The 23,478-nt window shown below is 39.8% G+C and overlaps 2 protein-coding genes across 2 annotated transcripts; one reads left to right on the top strand and one right to left on the bottom strand.

The window, feature by feature from the left end:
* Positions 1 to 5,581: 5,581 nt before the first annotated feature.
* Positions 5,582 to 13,873, bottom strand: LOC113014095 (tubulin beta chain-like). Its single transcript, XM_026155395.1, has 5 exons — positions 13,682 to 13,873; positions 9,487 to 9,595; positions 7,894 to 8,004; positions 6,869 to 7,113; positions 5,582 to 6,400 (listed from the first exon to the last, which is right to left on the bottom strand). The coding sequence occupies exons 1-5, from the start codon at positions 13,856 to 13,858 to the stop codon at positions 5,588 to 5,590; spliced, it is 1,455 nt and encodes a 484-aa protein (XP_026011180.1). The 5' UTR covers positions 13,859 to 13,873; the 3' UTR covers positions 5,582 to 5,587.
* A 1,577-nt stretch (positions 13,874 to 15,450) lies between these two features.
* On the top strand, positions 15,451 to 22,858 carry LOC113015113 (flotillin-1). Its single transcript, XM_026157046.1, has 13 exons — positions 15,451 to 15,641; positions 16,150 to 16,213; positions 16,544 to 16,619; positions 17,514 to 17,604; positions 18,015 to 18,158; positions 18,313 to 18,432; positions 18,555 to 18,650; positions 19,022 to 19,174; positions 19,389 to 19,570; positions 19,900 to 19,945; positions 20,568 to 20,705; positions 20,891 to 21,055; positions 22,359 to 22,858. The coding sequence occupies exons 2-13, from the start codon at positions 16,171 to 16,173 to the stop codon at positions 22,395 to 22,397; spliced, it is 1,293 nt and encodes a 430-aa protein (XP_026012831.1). The 5' UTR covers positions 15,451 to 15,641; positions 16,150 to 16,170; the 3' UTR covers positions 22,398 to 22,858.
* The last annotated feature ends 620 nt before the right edge of the window (positions 22,859 to 23,478 follow it).

Genomic DNA, 23,478 nt, shown 5'->3' with positions numbered 1-23,478 from the left:
ATTTCTCCAGCCTGTTGTTCAAAATTACCATCGAAAACTATTTTATGTTTATGTTTATATTTTTTTGCATTGTCGTTTTTCGTACATTTACATAATTATTATTTTATAGTATTTATTTCTAACAGCATGTGCTCGTCTCTTATTTTTTCAGTTACATTAAAGCGCTTTGTTCCTTTGCAATCAACAAGATTTACATAAAAACACAGACATATTTAACCCATGAAGTGGTAGATAACTACAAATCAAAAATGAAGAAAGCCAATTACAGGAAGTGACAGGCACACCTTTTAAAATCAATAAGTGGCATGTGAATGGTCTCCTGTTAATCACAAGGGCAATGTGATTAACACGCTGCAAAAAAAAAGAAAACCCCTTAAGCTGTATAAAACATGCAGAAGCTTTTGCAGTGTCATTAAAACGCATTTTGCTGAGTCGGTAAAAAGATTTGCATTATGTTCTAATGAAGACATTAGGCAGCTTCGTACTGTTAACTGTCACAGTGCACACATAGAGCTCCAGTGCTGCAATAATAAAAGTTCCTCTGTTGTGTATTAATGCAAATATTCAGCATTTGCATTAATATGCTGCATATCTACAGTAAATTCAACATATCCTAAAGATCTACAGATAACATGATGCTAATGTGCATTGCAAAGGCAGAAAATTATTAACCAATGGATGTAGGGCAGACAAAAATAGAAAGCAGATTGGTATATTAGTTATTAATATAAGAGAGCTGGTGCAAATCAGATCAAGTTTCTCAGTTTAAGCTGGCATCCTGTAATAAAGTCTGATCATGTATTCGCAGAGAGTAATGTCAGTATGAGGTGCAAAGACCCAATTTCCAGTTTTTATTGAGCTGTAACGTAAGGGGCTGGCAAGTTACCATAGCAACTTCTAACTGTGTATAGTTATCTCTTTTTAGTCTAAAATCACAAAAGTATTGAAAATAACTCCCTGCAGATGTGTAGCCAAATAACAACAAGTTGTTAGACTGTGCTTCTGTGTTTCATCAGATTAATTTATTGCATACATGTGTGATCAACAGCTAGAAAAGCATACATGAGGTGGGAGTAACTTAATATGCATCCTTTCTTCCCATTCTAAGCCATCACCCAGCTGGGTGAGCTCTGCTTTAAAACAGCATTTTAAAAAACAGCTGTTCTCTTTTTGTTTGCTGCTAAATAGTAGAATAAACTCATCGATGTAATTTGGAGGTATACTAGACCTCTGTATACCAGGCCACAGGTGCTCATCAGTCATGGTTGTTTGTAGGTGTTTTTAAATTCATTTTAGTGTGGAACAACTGTTTACAAGCAGCAGTGCTTAATGTTACTGCACCAGCATCTTAACACAAGCAGAAAAGTAGTAAAAGCAGTACTGGAACAGCTCTTGTCATTGTGCCAGAGCACTCTTCTCCAATAAGTTTGGGCTGTTTTTAGACTCTCTGTTTTTTTATTGCATTTTACTAGATTGAACACATTTGTTATCAGTTTCTAAAAATAATTGTTTTACAATATTATATTTTAATTTTATTTAAAAAAATATTAACTGAGCCACTTTGACTCATCACATTTCATTTATGTGAGAAAAAGACTTTACTTTATTGAAACATTTTCATAGTCTAATGCACTGTACTATTCTACTTTATTTATTTATTTATTTGTCTTAGAATGGATGCAAAAATCTGGACTGACCCAGAGGGTCATTTCTGTTTTACACTGTTAGCAATAAATCAACAAGAGATCTATGTTGGATGTAAATTAGCGCGGTCTTTCATCTTCCCGGCTTACTGAGGAGGTGCTGACCAAGATCCCGATTTCCTGACTTGTACTTCTCTGTTGATGCTGTCCAAGGTCCTGATTTATGCCAGCCCCCAGCGTCACTGCCTTCGACTGAATCACAGCCTCGACCTGCCGGAGGTGCAGGCCCTGTAGAAGTGCTATTTATCTGCCTATTTGTGGAGTCTGGACATTATTATACTTGAATTAGTTGTCCAGACTTGACGTGCATACGTGCTGAAGATGTTTAGATGCTCATTCATCACTAGGGGAGCCTCTGATGGGCCTCAGATTTGCTCTGCAGCAGCACAGCGACCCCAAACACACAGAGGAGTTATAATGAAAATCTTCAAAGAGCAACGAGCACTGCAGCAGATGGTAACCTCCTCCCCCCACAGAGTGAAAGGGATCACTCCTGCTAATTTTTATTGAGTCAGTTGTGTTTGTGCTTATTGATCTATGTATTTACTGATGTGTCATGTTTTAAGTATATGCACCTGCAGTGTATACAGTATAGGTACCCCAAATTAAGATGTACATTAGCAGAAAACAGGATCAACTTTAACCCTGTTTGACTATGTTTTGGTTATTTGTATTTAATCCCTTGTTTCTTACCTGTGTAGCTGTTATGGCCTCCTCTGTCCCTTTTTTCTTCCCTGTTCTCTGGAGCTCTCTGGCAGACACACTCTCACCAGGAGTGGGTGAGAGTGGGCCAGCCAGACTTTCTGATTGGTGTAAGGTGAAAGGAAAAACAGGAGTTTAAGTATAGATGGGAGATCTTTAAACCTGGCCCTGCTCCTCCTGTTCAAGCCACAGTATCTTCTGGTTTGCTAATTTGTTACTTCTGCCCTGCACTTCATTATATTCTCCAATTTCCCCTTTCACCTTAAACCAATCAGAAAGTCTGGCTGGCTCACTCTCACCCACTCCTGTTGGATTGTTCTCTGATTTCCAGTTTCCCACATGTTACACCATGAGGAAATGAGGAAAGACTGAGAGACTATGTGGTTTCTGCTATGTCCCTCACATTGGGAAACACGTCCCAAATCTTCTGGAAACCACCTTCTGCCCAAAATTTAAAGTCTACTCTTGTCTAAGTAGCAAATACTCTCAGACCTGCTTGTTTAAAACTGATCAGCTCTCACCCCCACTATCCTATCCACTCACAGTTCCTGCTTATTTCATATTAACTAATAAATATAGCTAAAAATTTCTGAAAGCATCCCCACTTTGATACCTAAAACCTTGCTGTATAATAAAATAGCCATCTGTTAAACACAATGAGTTACTATAGCAAACGTATGATATTTATGTTTTAGCTTGTTGGGAAGACGACTTTAAGTTATTGTGGAAATCAGATTAAAATCTTTCATAATTTCCTTACATGTTATAAACTCAATACTAACTTAATCTTAAAGAAATACCGAGATAAATAAAAAATGAGATTAAAAACACTTTTCAGCTCAAGAAATCTAACTTTGCTTTGATGGGAAAATATGTTTTGGATGTTTGCTTCTGCCTGCAGCTCTCACTCGGTTTATTGCTGTTATAATATTGTACTGACTTCCTGAAAGCTGACGCTGAAAGCTGTTTACAAGCAGACTAAAAGCTGATCATTAATAATGACTGACACGGCAGGCGATTTTTTTCCTATAAATGTGTTTTTATTTCTCCCAAATGTTTCACAGTCAACAGGATACCAAATGAAACAGTTTCAAACGAGCTTCAAAATAAAAAAAAGTACAAACAACATGAAGCACAGAGGAAACACAAAGAAAACATGGCTGAAGTTCACGTGAATACTGTAGTGGCTCAGTGTGAAAAGATTTAGGAGAATGAAAAATTAAATTAATATGTTAAAGGACGAAATATAAAACTGCAAAGCAGCTGGGGGGTTTGTCTTTCAAAATAAAAGCACCTGGCCATTTTATTTTTAAAACATGTTTCAGGAAATGTTAAGGTTAGACTTCAGATCTTCAGATGTTGGCCTGAATAGTGAGGTTATAATAATAGTGAGGGAAGTTTTCAACTTTTATCCACAACGTTAACAATTCAAAGACGCTGATCTTTCCTGTCACTCTGACTTTTTAAACACTCAGATTTATGTTTCTTTGCTTGAATTTAAATACTTTTTTTTTATTGGAAAATGTCCCGTTGAATTGGTTAATCCAACAACAGCCGACATGCTTTTAACACAGAGGAGCTGAAGGCTCTGTTAGCCTGAGATGTGGTATGAAAGGAAAACAGAGCAGTTGTTATGTGCAGTGCGCTTCTCCTCTAACATTGGTTGGTAATAAATATATATCTAAAAATGAATTTGTTTCTTGGAAATTCACTGAATGGGACTTTTGTTGTGGCTAATCACTTCAAGGGATCTGTACTTACTAGTATAATGGACACTGAGCATGTGCAGTGTGTTTCTCCTCAAAACGTTGGCTGGCGTCTGAGAAAAATCCTGCTGCTATGAACGCTCTGCCAATGTATATATCACAGGAAAGCAAATCATTTTCTTTGACGTTTTACTAAATGTGACTTTTGTTGTGGTTAACCACTTCCAAGAATCTGTATTTACTAGAAGATAACAGATGTTCCCGTCTTTGACATTAACTTTCAATCTTGTGCTTTCATTTAAAAAAAAGAAAAAGAAAAGATTAATGGCCTGATTATAACTGATGGCTCCCTTCAGTCTAGTAAGACCAGAATGCCTCTTCCCCACAAAAGCTAATGACAGCACGACGCTGTAGAAAAACAACTCTCTGAGTTCACAGAGGCTGGAGAGACGTTTACACAAAGGTGCAAACCCTGATGTCCGGAAAAGAAAAAATATATTCTGCAAGCGTAAGACTGACTCACACAGGACTCTTTATCTCATGCAGTCTTAAAAAGGTTGCGACAAAAGCGTCAAAAATGAGAGATTATCCAGCTAATTAAGCATATCTGCCTCAGAAGAAGAAATACTGATAACGTTTTCTCACCTGCTGCCCAAAATCACATTTATCACTGAGAGTTGATCTTGAAAGCTGAGACAAAACGGTAAATAACACTGATAAAAGGCATTAACACTGATAACAGAATGATTTATTATTACTTAAACTGACTACAAGGTTACACACCTGAAACTATCTCAACACTCAATGTGATAACCTTGATTACGCCGACATGATTTTCTAATTTTGTTCAACAAACTCAATGAAAAGACCAAAACCAACAATCAGCTGATGCCAAACATGAAGAGGCCGCCCAGTGCGACTGCACAGCTCAGTTATTTGTTTTGAATCAGGCGTCACAGATACACTTTCCACCTCTTCTGCACAAAATCAGCAAAGAAGTCCGAAGATGATTTTTCCACTGAGGCTGAAAGTGTGTTTTTGATCGCAGGTCAAACACTAAGCTTGTTTGATTGAATGTAGGAGCAGGGTTTGGTTTAACCTCAGTGTAACAGCAGCTGAATCCTTCACAGTAAAGAAAATCCTTGTATGTAGTGAAATAAAAAGTGCGTCTGTTGCACTTAGAGTTAAAAACAAAGATTTTGGGAGACTAGTTTTGATCAAACCAGCTTACGTGGCGTCACGCGAAACAGTAAACCATGGCACATTAATTTGGTCATGACATCATCTTTCCTGCTGTCTACATTCTCCGCTCTTCTTCTGTCCTATTAACCGATTCAGACCTCCACCCTCCTCTGACCTTCCTCATCTGCTCTCCTACATTCCTTCATTTCACATCATTTTTTATTTTTTTCTATGTTTTTGTTTGTTTTTGATTATTAACTTTTCCCTCCTTTTATCATTTTTTCTTGCTTTCACTTAGGCATCTTCCTCCACCTCCTCCTCAAACTCCCCCTCCTCCTCGGCGGTGGCGTCCTGGTACTGCTGGTACTCTGACACCAGGTCGTTCATGTTGCTCTCTGCCTCGGTGAACTCCATCTCATCCATGCCCTCGCCGGTGTACCAGTGGAGGAAGGCCTTGCGGCGGAACATGGCCGTGAACTGCTCGGAGATGCGCTTGAACAGCTCCTGAATGGCCGTGCTGTTGCCGATGAAGGTCACGGCCATCTTGAGGCCTCGCGGCGGGATGTCGCAGACGGCCGTCTTGACGTTGTTGGGGATCCACTCCACAAAGTAGCTGCTGTTCTTGTTTTGGACGTTCAGCATCTGCTCATCCACCTCCTTCATGGACATGCGCCCACGGAACACGGCGGCCACCGTCAGGTAGCGTCCGTGGCGAGGGTCGCAAGCCGCCATCATGTTTTTGGCGTCGAACACCTGCTGGGTGAGCTCCGGCACGGTGAGGGCGCGGTACTGCTGGCTCCCCCGGCTGGTGAGAGGGGCGAAGCCGGGCATGAAGAAGTGGAGACGAGGGAAGGGCACCATGTTGACGGCCAGCTTCCTCAGATCGGCGTTCAGCTGCCCGGGGAAACGCAGACAGGTGGTCACGCCGCTCATGGTGGCCGAAACCAGGTGGTTCAGGTCGCCGTAGGTGGGCGTAGTGAGCTTGAGGGTGCGGAAGCAAATGTCATAAAGAGCTTCGTTGTCAATGCAGTAGGTCTCATCGGTGTTTTCTACCAGCTGGTGAACGGACAGCGTGGCGTTGTAGGGCTCCACCACCGTGTCTGATACCTGAAGACAGAGCGAGAGGAAACGTCGATACTCATGGCTGATGCAGAAATAGCATGAACATTTATTATAAACAAACAGGCGATTTATTGTGCAGTAGATTTATTTCCCATAGTTCAAAGTGCTGAACACAGATATATGGGCACTGAAATATGCCAACCTGTCACTCATACTCAGCTTTATCTTCATTTCTGACTGTTGTTGGGACATAATTTACAAAATGGACATTATATTATTTTCAAAATGACTTAAAACTAGCAACTGAAAACACAAAGTCATCAAGAAAGTGTTTACTGAGGTGCTGAGGTCTTACAGACTTTGCCTCGTGCTGATTATTAGAGCGAACACAGATTTACGGCTTCACTTTTCTGATCTTTTATTGTGCAGCCTTTGCTCAGACTTCTAAAACTACCATAAGTAAGCACTGAAAGGTCATTTTTAAAAAGTGCATCCTGTGGGGCAATGCTCTACCTTAGGGGAGGGCACCACACTGAAGGTGTTCATGATGCGGTCGGGGTACTCCTCTCTGATCTTGCTGATGAGCAGGGTTCCCATGCCGGAGCCGGTGCCTCCTCCCAGAGAGTGCGTGAGCTGGAAACCCTGCAGGCACTCGCAGCTCTCGGCCTCTTTCCTCACCACGTCCAGGACTGAATCCACCAGCTCGGCCCCCTCCGTGTAGTGACCTTTAGCCCAGTTGTTTCCTGCCCCACTTTGACCTGGGAAACAAAAGTGAAGCTGATTATACTGTTTCAGTTTTTAGTCAAACTGTTTAAGAAAACATTTTTCCCAGTGTTTGCGAAAGGAAAGAGCAACAAAGGAAAGTGAGCCTGGCTTTGAAGCATCGTACTGAGTCAGAATCAGTCAGCTCAGGTCCCAGAGGGTTTCATGCTGGGATTTTATGGCAGGAGTGAGCTTGTTTGTGCCATGTAGGACAGTCTGTTGAGCTAAATTTGACCGATGGACTCGATGTGACTTTAGCCACAAAATAGAGCAGCACAGATACTCATCAGGAGTCCAAACCCTGACAGCTCCAGACCATCTGATAATTTTTAACTTTATAGCTGTTTTCACACATGCACCACAGGCTTGAACTTTTCTAGAGATGACCTGAAAGAGGCGCATGTGATAATGCAAATGTCCAGTGCTGTCCGGTCAAACATGAGCTGGTTTTTAACCGCCCAGCTCCCCACTCTACACGTCCAAGTGACTGTTGATTGTGATGATGTGCCCATAGAGCAGCTACCTGCCCAGTTAGTGAGTGGGAGTCAAATGTGCTCCCTCCTGCCCACTCTATCCAGGCAGCTCCTTCACTTTAATAACACAGTCGGTGATGTGAGTGCATGTGGAGCAGACCAGTACCTGCTGCGTGCTACATGTGAGGAAAAAAACAGTGGAAAATCTGACCTGATTGTCCCGAAACTGACCAAAGTTCATGTGTAAACAGTTCATGTGTTCAGCAAGTGCAGCCCATCCTGTTCAGTAGGTGGTGTTCTTACCAAAGACAAAGTTGTCGGGTCTGAAGATTTGCCCAAAGGGTCCAGAACGGACTGAGTCCATGGTTCCTGGCTCCAGGTCAACTAGGATGGCCCTGGGCACGTACTTCCCACCTGCATATATTAAAATAGACACAAAGAGAGATGAAATAAAAGATTAACAAAAAGTATGTAAACCTGTAGGAGCTGTAAGTGTAAAAAGAAAGAAAGCTGAACGATGATTGTAGTATCTCATGTAGCCAGTAGATGGAGACATTTACTGCAAAGTTACAGGATGTCTAGACTCAACACACTGAGGCTAAACTGCATATTTAACAGACCGTTTACTCCTGTGAGCTTTCCGCTAAGCTTATCCAGCTCATTTTCATTCATTAAAATAAAATGCCCATTTTATTTAGTTTCTTAGCTCCTGAGTCAACCTGTGATTTTTCAGCTTTACTTTAGGCTGCTTTAGGCTGTCAGGTTAAATTAGGTTTATGCAACAACTGAAGGCAGAAGTGTCAAACTCGTTTTAGTTCACGGGCCGCAAACAGTCGAGTTTGATCTCAAGAGGGTGGACAAGTTAAACCTCTGCATAACAAGTTATATTTACAACAAACAGCCCTCAGAGGTTTTCGAGGTTCAAGAGATTTATTGCTGTTCAGAAAGGAGACAAGAAGCACAAGAGGGAATAAAACTAGGTTATGAGGTCCTGTTGAGACAGCACTACAGCAAGCAAACAACTAACAACAATCTAAACTAGGAAAACAAAAAACAAGCAAGGATGTGAAAAACTAATTTAATTTAATTAAGGTGATGTCGGCTTGTTCGTCTCTTTTAGTTTAGTTAGTAGTAGAAACATTAATAAAACCCTTTAATTTAACAGTTTTGCTTCCTTGTCTCCTTTTTCAACCTGGACCCCTGTTGTTACTTTTTAGGACCTTTTTAAGAGAGCGTAACATGTTCAATATCATTTTTAAACCAAAGTAAAAGGCAGACGTTAAGTTTTCAGAACCAAACAGAAACAGTATTTTATGTTTTTATGTTTTGAACAACTCGTCTGGTTCCAGAAATACTTTTAGCTTTCTCTATTTTTTTTTTTACTGGTAGTAGTAAGCCAATGCTGGCATCACCACGCCATGAAAATGTATGCTACTGAAACTAAATGAGTAATTACTGACTCCACTGCAATGTTTAAAGCCGTCCAGAGCAGTGGGATGAAGCCTTTGGCAGGCTCCTTCTGGCTCCTGGGCTACATTTGAGGCTCTGACTGGGAATAATTAAGGCTGACATAGTCCACTATCACTGTGTCAAACAGAGTTTGGTACAAATGTTTTTCAGGATAAACTACCTTTGTTTAATGCATGCTTGTTTAGTGTTTCTGGCATTTTAAGGCAACATGCCCCCCTAAAAAACGTCATCATGAGAACAGGTGAAGATAACACATCCTCACCTGTAACAATGTGAAACCAGCGAACCAAAAATTAGTGCTTCATTGCTTTATTTTTATCTGCATCTTCTGCTTCTCTGCTGCAGTGAGCCGGTGTCTCCACAGGGAGGAGATGTCTTCTTTCATTTGATCAAACACAGACCTCGCTGTAGTCGGGATGAACTCACCTGTGGCTTCATTGTAGTACACGCTGATCCTGTCCAGCTGCAGGTCGCTGTCTCCGTGGTAGGTGCCTGTCGGGTCGATGCCGTGCTCGTCGCTGATCACCTCCCAGAACTAAATAAAGGTGGACAAGCTGTTACTGCAAGAACTAATACAGAAAGCATCCACATGTCAGTGTTTTATACACTTAATGATGTGAAGCAAGCATAATACTAAGCACTTTTTTTAACCCCTGTACCATCCATGTGTCATCATAACTAAAGAGCTAACAGAGTGCTCAATAAGGTTTTTCAAAGTTAGGAAACATCTCACAAAGAGGTGTCTTTGTGGTGTTATTTAGGACATAACTGCAAACAAATTTAGAAGAAAAACAAGAGTCTTCTGACCTCCGTGCTTCCCAAAGACTCACTGACATATGATCACAGTTAGCATTCACAAGATCACCTAAAAACAGCGACGTGTTCTGTAAGACCGCAGGAAGGATTTCCTGCGACAAACAGTCACCTCGTGGTTCCATTCCAACCATTAAACTAATTTTGGCTGAACATGCTGTGGAGCTCTTAGATTAGACATAAATGCTTTTAATAATGTCTCAATATCAGTGGCAGTATTGATTCTCACTTATAGCTCAGATTTCTTATTGAGTCCCTCAATAAATCTCCTACACAGAAGATGTCAGGCTACAGAGTTTTTTCAGCTTAAGTCTCTGAGTGTGAACACAGTGTAGAAACAGTAAAGAAGATGCCTGCATGTGACTCAAGTTTGCAAACGTTGCAAATCACATGGAGAGGGTGGATGAGACAATCTGATAACAGTGCAAACAGCCCTCTTTTGATTTCAAGGAAACTCCCTGTAAAAACATGTTTTACAAACACTCCCAACAGTATAAGTGGTGAAGAAAATAGATGGATATGAAGACAAACTCTGGGTCTGCCACAGCTGGTCTGACTGTAACAAAATACACTCAGTGCTTTTATGTCTCATGCCAGTAAATAATCAAAGGTACGTCTTGTGGATATATTTGGTTTCTGCTCTGAGTGAAACTTCCTGGAAGAAGCACAAGCCAAAGCAGTTTCAAAGCTTTGACACCTGGACAGGAAAACAGGAGGAAGTACAGGAGGCTGATGAGAAACGAGCATAAAAGAAGCAAACAAGAGCGAGCACACCGGCAGCTCCGATTTATTTTAATCACGCAGTCACGTGATGAATACATAATCTGTCATTTAGATTAAAAATGCTGAGAAATTCACAACTTCCGATACAGTTCAGTGAGTTTAATGATAGAAAACTGCGAAAAAGGCAACAAATATTTATATCTGAAAGCTAGAGCTAACATGTTTGCTTAAAAAAAGACTTCAAAGATAAACTGATACCAGATAATGTTCTTTTTATGAGCTGTTTTTACCCTGAAGTTTAAAGTTTTGCGGCTATTTAAAAGGCTAACAGCACATTAATCTGGCTGAATGAAAATATTTTAATGTGTTTTTTAGAAAAGAAAGAAATCTGTCTTTCATTGGATGAAGCCTTCACTGGATCTGCTTGAGAGACAGAAATTTAAACGTATAAATTATAGTGTCATGTGGGAATAAATGTGTCTCTTTAAAATTGAAAACTGGACATTCTTATCTTCAGCTCTACTCTGTAGTTCAGCTATGATTTGAGTTTAGAAAGGAAAGGCAGGGAGGAAGTCATGTAATTACCCCCACCTGGATTTTTCCAGCTGGTTCAGTGAATCACACACAGACTCATAAAAAGTTGCCCACAGCTTAAAGTAGTAAAACTTTTTGTTCTATTTGCTGTCAGAGGGTCAGGACTCTCTCAGAGGATTTTGTGTTTCACGGGTTGAAACATCAACAGACTGTCACACCAGCTCAGTCAAGTGACCCTAATCTGTGAGAGTGCGTGTGTGTCTAAGGGAAAGAGATAAGCAGGGGAAAGGTTGGTTTGTCCAAGGCAAAAACATACACTTCAGGATTTCTGAAACTGCAAACCACATGTGAGCTGGCAGGTTTGAAGTCAATATTTGAAAACCTAAGCCTCTGTTCAGTCGTATCTATGAGAAGTTATCCAGAAACATGGGAAAGCTCAGCAGATTTGGGTTGGATTGGGTAAGCGGGTGAATTCAGGCACAGTTAATCCATTGTGAAATGACCTCAGCCTCACTAAGTCCGCTGTAAATACACTTGTCTTCACCGATCAGGACCTTTGAGTAGCAGAGACTAAGTCAGCCCATATGCTGCTGCCCCACCCGCTGTTGTGCTGAGCTGTACGAGGGCAGAACAGGCCAAATGTACGAATAAAATTCAAGTTATATATAGAATCACATTCTTAAAATCACATGACCTGGTGGCTGTTATGCTGCTACATAGCACGCAATGTTTAAGCTGTTTTATGATATCTAAAGTAGTTCTTGTATAAGTGATTCATTCTTATTTAATTGTAGAGTTTACTAAAAATCTAGTTGATAAAACTGTGACTGTATGGCTGCATGTACAATATTTTAAAGCTTTACCTTGTGTATTATCTTCTTAATTAACTAATCAGTCAATAAAATCTCCAAAAAAGTAAAAAATATCCATAATTTCTAAGGAAAGCAAGGGTTGCATGCTTTTTTTTAAAGAAAATGTCTCCTTTATATAGCTGAAACAATTCATTGCTGAATTAATTTACTGGGACACTTCCATAAAGGAGGCAGAATAACCTTACAAATTAAATGATACTGTGATTGCAGCTTGAAATATTAATGCAGAGTTAGAGCATGCTGTTAAAAGCTGTAATGTCTGAGTGTTTTTAGTTAATGCGAAAAGGAGAATAATGGAGTTTATTCTTCTCCTTGGACCAAAGGTTTTTTTTCTGATCAAAGAGCAAAGAGCATCCAGGACAAATCTCGAAGCATTTGTCTTTTCTCTTTCTTTTAATCCATCTGAAGAAAAACTGAAATATGTTCTGAAACCGTGGCCTAAAAATCATGTTTTGAACTGTGGTTTGGGGGGGTTTTTACAACCGTATTTCACTGGATTCATTTTGCATCCCTTGACTGATCCACTAACTGCTGCAGCTTGAGGTAAGTAGCTTTAGATTTCCAAGAAATCCTTTAAACTGTTCCAACAAAATGCAGATAAATAGAAAACCCTTCCTATTACCGATGGGTAAACAGGGATGAGGACTGCTGGTTTGGGGGGTCTGGGGCGTGCGCATGTGTCACACTGCCTGGAAAAGGCAGCCATTTAAATGACCTCATCTGTGCATTCAGCGTAGACACTGAACCACTTGTTATCTTCCTCCCCCTTCACCCTCCTCCTGCCGCGTTCCTCTCCTCTGCCTCAGCAAATTTCTCCTTTCTTTTCACCCTTTTTTCTCTTGTTTTTTTCTTTCTCCTCGATGACAAAGACTCGAGCTCAACAGGCAGCCAAGGCAGCAGCTGGCCCTGTGAGTCGGCTCCGGTCTGGCCAGCTTCATTAATCACAGCTCAGTGACTGGAGTCACTGTTTTGCCTGCAGTTACAAATCTGCAAATGTTACTGTATTCATGTGCAGAGAAAGCATGAAAGACTACTGCTAGACAGAAGTCTTATTATATTGCTGTAATTAATATGCCATGTATTACATTCTTTTGTCAGATCCTACAGCTTCATAATACTTCATTAAAAATTATCATATGTAATAGCAAAGTTATTGTTACACTGATTTATTGTTTCTGCCTAAGAGTGCTTCAATCTATTAATAAAAGGATTAGATCAGCTCTGTCAATCTTTTACCTAAAAAAATCCAAGACTCATGTAACATATGATAAAAACACAAAATATGCACATTCCCCTTTAGATGAAAGTAGGTTACAAAGAGGTTAGCTAAAGTATAAAAGAATACTGTAACTTTTAAATGGTCAGGGGGAGGGGGAGTGGGGGAAAACAATGGAACTCTCAATTGTTCTGGGTCCAGTTAAAGGTTTGTACATTTAAAAAAATAAAAAACAAAAGTCCTCTTAGTAAATTACAGGAATTAATCAGTTTATTTCCATGTAATTTCGTGATTTAATACAGAGTAAGTATGTATTGAAACTGTACAAAAAGAGCAGCAATTTAAATGATTTAAAAATGAAAAACTTTGAACAAAAACTTTATTAAACTGGTAAATAAATAAATAACGACAAAAAAGAAGAGAAAAGGTGGGGTTTTTTTTTTTCATCACTAGCTTTTCTTACCTTAGCACCAATCTGGTTCCCGCACTGGCCGGCCTGGATGTGCACGATTTCCCTCATGATGGATGGACAGTTGGTGATGGAGCAGAGAGCGCTGGAAGTAAGTGAAGGCTGCTGACCTACTGACTGTGCAGAGTTTGTGGCAGCGCTGAGTCCAGCTGGCTTCGGGGGGTGGGGCATAGCTTAGTCCAGGCTAATGATTGGTTATTCTGTCTGCGGCTTTGGAGCTGATTGGCTGAAGGTTGAGCTTTTTTTTCCCCAAAGGGGTTTCCTTCCCTCTGAGGCAAGGACCGGAAGAGGAGAAGGAGTGCCGGGTGTTGTCATCACTGCCTCGTTGGAACTCCAAACAAAAGCTGGAAAGTAACGAAGTAGTGGGTTTCAGATGCTTTACTCGAGTATTTCCTTTTTCTGCTCCTCTACGTTTTCAGAAGGAAATATTTCATCAGAACATTAATGTGAATTTTAAAGCCTGTATATGAAGAGTAAAAAGTTACACCTTCTACACCATAATCAGCAGCATCCATCATCCAGTTAGAATAAAGGAGATAATGGACCCAGGCGTTAGCGTCACATTAAATGTAAGGTCCTGACGTTTTTAATAGTATGAACACAAATATATACACTCACCAGCCACTTTGATAGGTACACCTGTTCAACTGAGAAATTCAAAATATCTAATTAGTCAACCACAACAGCAACTGAGTGCGTTTAGGTATATAAACATGATCAAGACAATCTGCTGATGTTCCAGTGAGCAGCAGCTCTCTAGGGGAGAGTGTCTTGATTTCAAAGATCAGAGGCCAGACTGCTTCAAGCTGGGCAGGCAATGGTAGCTTAAATAATCAGGGTATGCAGAAGAGCATCTCTGAATGTAACAGCTCATCAAACTGAAGCAGAAGATCACACTGGGTGCCATCTGTCATCTAAGAACAGGAAACCGAGGATAAAATTTGCACAGGCTCACCAAATTTGGACATTAAAAGATTGGGAAACTGTTATCTGGTCTGATGAGTGTTGATTTCTGCTGTGGCATTCAGGTGGAATTTGAGAACATGACAATGAATTCACTGTACTCAAATCTCCTCTACAGTCACTGGATCGGAATCCAATAGAGCATCACGTTTAATAATATATATTTTATTATGATATATAGATATAGTTGTTAGAATAATTCAGTAGTCTGTGTTTTGAAAGGAAGATTTAATGTTAAAGTGTTATACTTTTCCAGCAATGATTGAGGAGTCACATATATGCTGCTACTGTTAGATAATATTTTAAACTATATTTCTTTGACAGTGCAATTTTCTTAAATGTACTTTTGAATAATTTGGAGTCATATGCATAAGCGACATTATACCAAAGCTAGTTGGTGTAAAAACATTTTAGTTAACTAAAATAAAAAACAAACAAGAAAACTTAAAGAACTGCCTACAAGAAAATAAAAGCATACAAGAAAATGACTTTAGCTTTTTGTCATTTGAAGAGGCATTTTAAAATATTTTTAATTAATAATAATTTAAAAAATAATTAATAATAATAATAATAATAATAATACATTCCCATCTCGCACCTTTTAGCTAGATTGAAACAAGCAAATCCACCATGGAAATGAATTAAAATCAGAAGTGAGAGATATACAAGATAATAATAGTGTTTAATAATAAAATTCAAAGTTGTAGAAAATTGAACTATTAACTGTACTTTAATAAATGTATTTAGTTGCTTTCCACCTGAAAAATGACGTTTCCCCACCTCGCCACTAGATGGCGGAAGCACAAAGTTTGCTGAATGGGCGTGCTCTATTGGAGCCACTGAGCTGCAGCCTTATTATTCACTAACCGCATCATTTCGTATCCAACGAGAGAAAACGTCACCTGGGATGAAAACTCATTAATCTGAGTGGCCAATTATTCATCGCTTTTCACTCTACTCCACCTAAACCACGTCGTTTGTACACTAATCGGTGAGTGTGTCGTCATATTTTCTCTGTATCCACATTCATCGAGTGTAAACACAGATGTAGCTGAAATTGTTTGAGTTAAGCTAACAGATAAACAGCCTGCACTTCATATTTGTTTTGCTGCACATATTTTAAAATCTTGATCTCTCTGTTGATCTTGTTTGTGAGCTTCGGGGTTTTGCGTTTGTTGCAGCTTTTCTTGGGCTTTTTACTGCGCAATGTTTGCGCTAATTAGATTTTTTCCGCTGGTCTGCTGCTCCTCTGTCTGGCCACCACCATCACATCCACTCCTTTTCTTCTGGGAGTGAGCTGATCATTGTGATTTCTGATGCTTGCATATTTAGCCTCTGAAAAGAAACTAATAAAATATTTCAAGTGTTTTTAAAATTATATTTCGTATAATAACTCTTCACGATTCCGGCCTTATGCGTTTGTTGATGGATTTTCTAAACAAGTCCTTTATAAAAGTGTTTTTGTTAAATAATTCTTTCATTTTTGTTGTTTTTTTTAGTCTGAAGGAGGATCAGCAAACATGTTCTACACCTGTGGTCCCAACGAGGCTATGGTGGTATCAGGTAAAATGATGCCTTGTACTGCTTTGTTGAAATCTAAACAACTTAAGAAACTATAACATCAAACTAATACATAACTGTTGCCTTTCATTAATTAACGCACATGTGATGGCTGTCACATCAAGGCAAACAAAATGTTCCAAAACCTTTAGCTGGTGCCCTAGACTTCTCCAAAGGAGAGAAAAAATTTTTTAATGGGTCTGTAGTTCTGAACACAAACATAAACCAGAACTTGATTTGTGATGGAAGTTTGTTGAATTTGTTTTTATCATGAATTAAGTAAATGTTTAAACTCTCCCTGTGATGCTCAGCGCGGTCTCTGATCTCTCCCAGGTTTCTGCCGTTCTCCACCTCTCATGATAGCCGGAGGCCGAGTGTTCATCATCCCCTGCGTTCAGCAGATACAGAGGTAAACAAACCACAAAGTTTATTTATGTTCTCCTGTATCCCATTAGTTTACTTCCTGATGTTTCTGCAAACACTGTTGACATTTGGCCGATATATTTTATATTTTAAGTGACAAATTGAATAACATGATGAGAAGGCAAACAGCACTTCAGCAGCAAAAATGGATAAAAAGGGGGAAAAAAGATTAACAAATTCATTTTAAATTAATTTTATAGTAATGAAGGATTTCTTTTGGGGACACATTTAAAGCACAGGGCATATACATCTGTGTCATTAGTAATAAATGTGTGTAAAGCATCCAGCTGCTGTTCATAAACTGTTACTTTTTAAGTCCTTTCTCTCCATCTTCCTGTTGAATTTAAGACATTAGCTTCCACACAGGCCACATTTGGGTCTAGTACCAACATTAAAGAAAAAAAAATCCCTTTTACTATATACACCAGCGGTCCCCAACCCCCGAGCCTCGGACCGGTACCGGTCCGTGAGTTGTTTGGTACCGGGCCGCGAGAGTTGAGGCTCAGGTGTGAAATGTCTGGTTTTCAGGGTTTTTATCAGTTTTCAGCGTTATTTTGTTATCGTTTTGATCGTTAACTCTGTTTTCCTGGGTCTTTTTACGTGTGTTATGAATAAATCTTCTTTTTTTCGATACCGGTACTAGTTTTATTTTGTTGTATTTATCCGCGACACATTAAAGGCCAGTCCGTGAAAAATATTGTCGGGCATAAACCGATCTGTGGCGCAAAAAAGGTTGGGGACCGCTGATATACACTCTGTGTTTGCAACTCAGTGTAACAAAAGCAAGGAGGAAATTGCTACACCTAATGTACCATTAGAGTAATGAAAATGAATCAATAATCATATGTCCCATTATATCTCTCACGTGGCCTCTCTCCAGGATTTCCCTGAACACTCTGACTCTGAATGTGAAGAGCGATAAAGTCTACACACGCCACGGAGTGCCCATCTCTGTCACCGGGATCGCCCAGGTCAGTGTGCACCACTGCAGATGAATCAGGTGCTGCTGCTGGCAAAACAGGGGAGGCCTTTCTCAGAAGGACAGGTGTAAACTAGAAGATTAACATGTAGCAGATAAGATTCATTTTGTGTGGTGTATAAAGTTACTCGTAGCAACCAGAATGTTTTTTCCTACGTGTTTTTTGTTTACAGTAAACTTTGTTGCTGCTTCATTGTTTATTTATTTTTGCATGTTATTGTATCTGTTGATTAATTAAAGCAGGCCAATGTAAATATTAAGGTCAGGTACACTGACAGTGCCATGTAGTTGCACGTGAAACCCAGCTCCCGATTTGCTATTTTTCACTGTGCATCGAGGAAATGAACCCAATGTTTATGTCAGTGTTTGTCTAAATAATAAACAAGCAGCTGTTTCCTACAGATGAAGATCCAGGGTCAGAATAAACAGATGTTAGCTGCAGCCTGCCAGATGTTCATGGGAAAGTCAGAGGCTGAAATTGCTCAGATCGCCTTGGAGACGCTTGAAGGTCATCAGCGAGCCATCATCGCCCATCTGACTGTTGAGGTAAGGAGTTAAAGTAAATAAATGGAGTTTACCATCCAACTGAATTATAGAACAGGTATTATTAGAATACACCTTCAGTATTCACAACCTCAGTGTGATGAGTACATTTCAAAAAGCGAACTTCTGCATCACAGCGAAGGTGTTTGTGTTACAGGAGATCTACAAGGACCGCAAGAAGTTCTCAGAGCAGGTTTTTAAGGTGGCTTCCTCTGACCTGGTCAACATGGGCATCAGCGTGGTCAGCTACACCCTCAAAGATGTTCATGATGACCAGGTATCTCTTTGCGCTATAAGAATCATATCATAGATGATCTCAGTACATTTTTGCAGATTCTCGGAATTAAAAATTGAACCAGTAAACGCACATCAGATCTTTTTTCTCCTGCTGGCACACAGGATTACCTGCATTCTCTGGGGAAAGGCCGAACAGCGCAGGTTCAGAAAGATGCTCGCATTGGAGAGGCCGAAAACAAGAGAGATGCTGTGATTAGGGTGAGATCTGTCACTTTGTCGCTGTTTTTATTTTTTTAATACTGTATTACTATAAAGCTATTTTTTTTACACAGATCTCTCTTTGCAACAGGTGTCAATGGGGCTTGCTGATGTAGTTTGAAGATCTTTCTTTATTTTTAGAAACACTTGGATAAATACTTATCTTGCTAATAATAGAAGCTGCATTTAAATCATCTAGAAGGTTGTTTACAGAGCACTTCACTGTGTGTCTTCGCCTCGTCACTGGTGCCATTTGTCTAAACTCTGTCTGTATTTTTAGCATCTTCATCCTGTTTATTTTAGACATCTGTTCCCATTGATCCTGATCACCTCCATCCTTTCTCCATCCCTCTTTGACTCTCTCTCTGCAGGAAGCTCATGCCATGCAGGAGAAAATATCGGCTCAGTACAAGAATGAGATTGACATGGCGAAGGCTCAAAGGGACTATGAGCTGAAGAAGGCAGCCTATGACATTGAAGTCAACACTAAGAGGGCTGAATCAGAGATGGCCTACCAGCTGCAGGTACACAGGCGTGCACAGGAAGCAGCTCATTTTGCTATTTGATCTCTAAGCTGAATATATATTTTAAATACAGTGCAAAGCATTTCTTTAATTATAATTGCAGGCCAAACGTTTTAAACTTATTACAAATCAACAACATTTTTACAATTCATGATATTAAATGAAGAATATTATGTGTACAGACATACATGTATGATCTGTTTTCCTCTGGCAGGTAGCGAAGACGAAGCAGTGTATTGAGAGTGAGAAGATGCAGGTGCAGGTGGTTGAGCGGGCGCAGCAGATCATGCTGCAGGAGCAGGAGATCACCCGCAAGGAGAAAGAGCTGGAGGCCAAGGTGAAGAAACCTGCAGAGGCTGAGCGATACCGGCTGGAGAAGCTGGCTGAGGCTGAGCGGTGAGTTGTGGGTTCATTTTCACCTCCTGAACTGCAGGAACGACAGTAAGCAGATAGTCTGTTAGGTTTTTCTGGTATGTTTTCTCTGTTTATATGTCTGAAGAAGAAACATGGAAAATCCCTCGTGTGTGTGTGTGTGTGTGTGTGTGTGTTTTTGTTTTGTTTGTAATTTGGCAAGTTTTCATCCGTCCACTTAAATCCTTCTTTTTATGTTAGAATAACAATTGAGCTATCATTTTATATTTTAAGAGCATGGCTGACATGTTTGTACTGGTCAAATCATTTATCTCTCTGCTAACCAGCTGACTGTGATTCTTTTGTCTGTCCAGTCTTAAGTTGATCATGGAGGCAGAGGCTGAAGCTGAGTCCATAAGAGTGAGTCAAAGCTGTTTCTGGGGAAAAAACAAAAGCATTTTCCACAAATGTCATCTTGAATTATCTGGGCAGCCTTTCCTATCCCTCTCCAAACCGATTAATTATCTAGCTCAGTATGGCTCTTTATCTGACTACCAACTTAATGTATCAAGGATACAATTCCTTGCTTTTAAATACAAGATATTATCTAAAAATCTAATCTTCAGAGTATTCAGTAAATTATTTGGGTGTACATATACAAAAAAATCTGTCACACTCGTGCAGTATTAATTTGGGGTCTCTGAACTCCAAATTAGAAGAGGATATAAGGAGATAGAAGGCAAAGAGCTAAATCAGTCATGATGATTTATGTTAATAAGAGTATTAATATGCAGCCCAGGTGAGACCTCTTATATGATGCCTATAATTCTGAATCTAGCAATAAAAAAACGGAAATGAATGGAATATGGATGAGGGAAAAATCCATAAGATATTAGAGGAGGCATTTCAAACTACCATCGCTTTGTATGAGGTAACATTTGTAAATGTCTTTTGTAATTCACTTTAATTTATGTACCATTAAGGTACAAGGTGAGATTCAGTGTTTTCTGGTACAGTAAGTCCGTCCTCATTTCTCCTTCAGGTTAAAGGTGAGGCTGAAGCATTTGCAGTGGAGGCCAAGGGGCGTGCTGAGGCTGAGCAGATGGTGAAGAAGGCCGAGGCCTTCAAGGAGTACAAGGAGGGCGCCATGGTGGACATGCTGCTGGAGAAACTGCCTTTGGTGAGCGATAACATCATCATAACAAGCATTTCTAGCTCCTGCTCTTATTTTTAGAATTGTGCTGATAAAAAAAACAGAATTTGAAGCCTGTTAGTCATGAGTGTTGTGTGTGCATTTACTTCTGGATTACATTATTACATTCACCGGTTACAATTTTAACAGCTGTAATGTCATTTGTCCACCAGATGGCAGAAGAGATCAGCAGGCCTCTGTGTGAAGCCAAAAAAGTTACCATGGTATCCAGCGGAGGTGGAGATGTGGGCGTGGCCAAACTCTCAGGAGAGGTGCTGGACATCATGACCCAGCTGCCTGAGGCGCTGGAGAAAATGACTGGCGTGAACATCTCCCAGGTAACTCGGTTTATGTTACACTTACCTGCACTCATGCATCTATAGCTTATAGCTGCTACCAATCAAATTTAATTATTAATAATTAAATTCAGCATTAAATATAACAAAACTTTAAAACATCCACCTTTCTCTAAGTAAGTAAAGTTTATTTATATAGCACCTTTCACAGACATATGTCACAAAGTGCTTTACAAGGTAAAAGCATAATACAGTCATAAAATACATCATAAAAACCCTGGTCTAATTAAAAGCTTTTTGAAATAAAAATGTCTTTAGCTGCTTTTTGAAGGTCTCCACTGAGTCCAAACCCCGTAGAAATAGGGGATGAGTGGTGGTATGTGTATGAATCAATCAGCAATGTAGGGGGGAGGGGGGTGTCTCTGTAATGCTCTAAAAGTTAAAACTAGAATTTTAAAATGGAACCTGAATGTGATTGTTGGCCAGTGCAGCGACTTTAAAACAGGGGTCATATGAGAACCCTTGTTCGAGCAGGTCAGTAGCCTCGCTGCAGAGTTTTGAACAACCTGTAGGCGGGCTAGCCCTTTCATGTTTAGACAAGTGAACAGGCTGTTACAGTAGTCAAGTCTTGTAGAGATAAAAGCATGCATTATCATCTCGAGTTCACTTGTTGACACGATGGATCTAAGTTTAGAAATGTTCCTCAAGTGAAAAAAGCAGCTTCTTATGATCTGATATAAATGTCCCTCCAAAGAAAAAGCTTCATCAAAAATAACACCCAGGTTTCTAAGGTTATGTTTCTGTGAGGAACCTAAGTCACCCATTCGCCGTTTAATATCGGGTATTGCACTGCCTGGTGCAATAATGAAAGTTTCTGTTTTGGCCGGGTTTAGCTGTAAGCAATTATTGTTCAACCGTTGTTTAATGTTGGTTAAACAGTCAATCAGATTGGAGAGCTTATGAGCTTCAGCAGGCTTAAAAGAATAATATAGTTGAATATCATCAGCAAAACGATGATAAGATACTTCAGGAAACTGCTGTATTATCTGGCTTAAAGGAAGAATGTATATTAAAAACAGAATAGGTCCCAGCACAGAGCCCTGAGGAACTCCACACAACAACTCTGTAGATTCTGGTTTGCAGACACACTAAAGTTTCTTTCAGATATATAAGATAAAAAAAATAGTCTAGAACAGAGCCAGACATCCCAACCAGGTCTCTCAGTCTGTTTATCAGGATGGTATGGTTGACTGTATCGAAGGCTGAGGTAAGGTCTAACAAGACTAGGACTGTGTATTCTCTGGAGTCTGCTGACATCACAATATCATATCTCTCCTTTCTGTAGATGTCTTCAGCCTGTATGAGAGGCCAATCAGCCATGTGATGACCAGGCAGTCCTTCCTCCCAGTGTCCAATCAGCTGTCTAGATTCCCTGCATGATTCTCTCATCACGGCGTCATTCTGCTGTGTGGCTGGTTCAGCTGGTTTGTGATGTTTCTCTGTTGTGAAAATAGTCTGATTACAGTTACGAATGTTATTTCATGTTATGACTTTGTGCTTAGCGGTACTGCGTTCGTTTAGCCTCCATCCATCCTTGTATTACCTTCTGCTTATGCAGTTCAGGGTCACAGGTAACAAGAAGCAGAGGATAATATAATCATATTTCATGTATTCTATGATGGTTTGATGAGCTTTCTTACTTTTTGAGTTTTACATGACTGATCTTTGTCTTTGTCCCTTTCTGTGTTTATATGTCACACTTTTGTCTGTGTTCCTGTTTACCATTAATAATTCCTTCACGTGTGTGTGTGTGTGTGTGTGTGTGTGTGTGTGTGTGTGTGTGTGTGTGTGTGTGTGTGTGTGTGTGTGTGTGTGTGTGTGTGTGTGTGTGTGTGTGTGTGTGTGTGTGTGTGTGTGTGTGTGTGTGTGTCCGCACTGCCTTGCTGCCAAACCTTAAGTGCTTCTTAGCATGAGCATGTGCTAAAACATGCAACCAAAACCTTCATTTACTAGTCCTACTAATATTGCATATTATCATATATTCACTGACATGCATTTTAACCCATCAGTCTTTTCTCTACATGTATTTCTGAAATAAATTTGGTGTATAAAGGTTCAGGGTGAATATTTCTGATATTATCTGTAAACTTCAGCGTTAATATGTATAGGGTTTTTAAAAGGTGTTGTCTTTCTTTTTCTTTTTCTTACTGTTTTATATTTTATGATCCTTGGTACTTAATAAGTTAATTATTCTTTATTTCTTTATTTGTAAACTGATGCGCCGGTGAATCTTCTTTTTTTCCTGTTGAGCCTCGGCTTGGAGATATTAGCTTTAGATCAGCTACAGGAAACAAAATGGGATTCTGTTTTTCCCAACCAGGAGCTTCAACTGCCTTAAGTCTGTACCACCCTGCAGTCCACTAATACATGATGTGTATTACAAATCTTAAGTAAAGTGGTTCCTA

The sequence above is a fragment of the Astatotilapia calliptera genome, chromosome 22 (genome assembly GCF_900246225.1).
Source record: "Astatotilapia calliptera chromosome 22, fAstCal1.2, whole genome shotgun sequence".
NCBI classification, from domain to species: Eukaryota; Metazoa; Chordata; class Actinopteri; order Cichliformes; family Cichlidae; genus Astatotilapia; species Astatotilapia calliptera.
The sequence above is the reverse complement of the archived record's forward strand: the minus strand, read 5'-3'. Positions and strand labels throughout refer to the sequence as shown.

Coding starts and splice junctions, on each gene's coding strand:
- LOC113014095 (XM_026155395.1), bottom strand. CDS start 13,858: ATGCCCCACCCCCCGAAGCCAGCTGGACTCAGCGCTGCCACAAACTCT. Junction 8,005..9,486: donor GTACTACAATGAAGCCACAG/GTGAGTTCATCC, acceptor TAATATATGCAG/GTGGGAAGTACGTGCCCAGG. Junction 7,114..7,893: donor ACCCGACAACTTTGTCTTTG/GTAAGAACACCA, acceptor TTTGTTTCCCAG/GTCAAAGTGGGGCAGGAAAC.
- LOC113015113 (XM_026157046.1), top strand. CDS start 16,171: ATGTTCTACACCTGTGGTCCCAACGAGGCTATGGTGGTATCAG. Junction 17,605..18,014: donor CTGTCACCGGGATCGCCCAG/GTCAGTGTGCAC, acceptor TGTTTCCTACAG/ATGAAGATCCAGGGTCAGAA. Junction 18,159..18,312: donor TCGCCCATCTGACTGTTGAG/GTAAGGAGTTAA, acceptor TTTGTGTTACAG/GAGATCTACAAGGACCGCAA.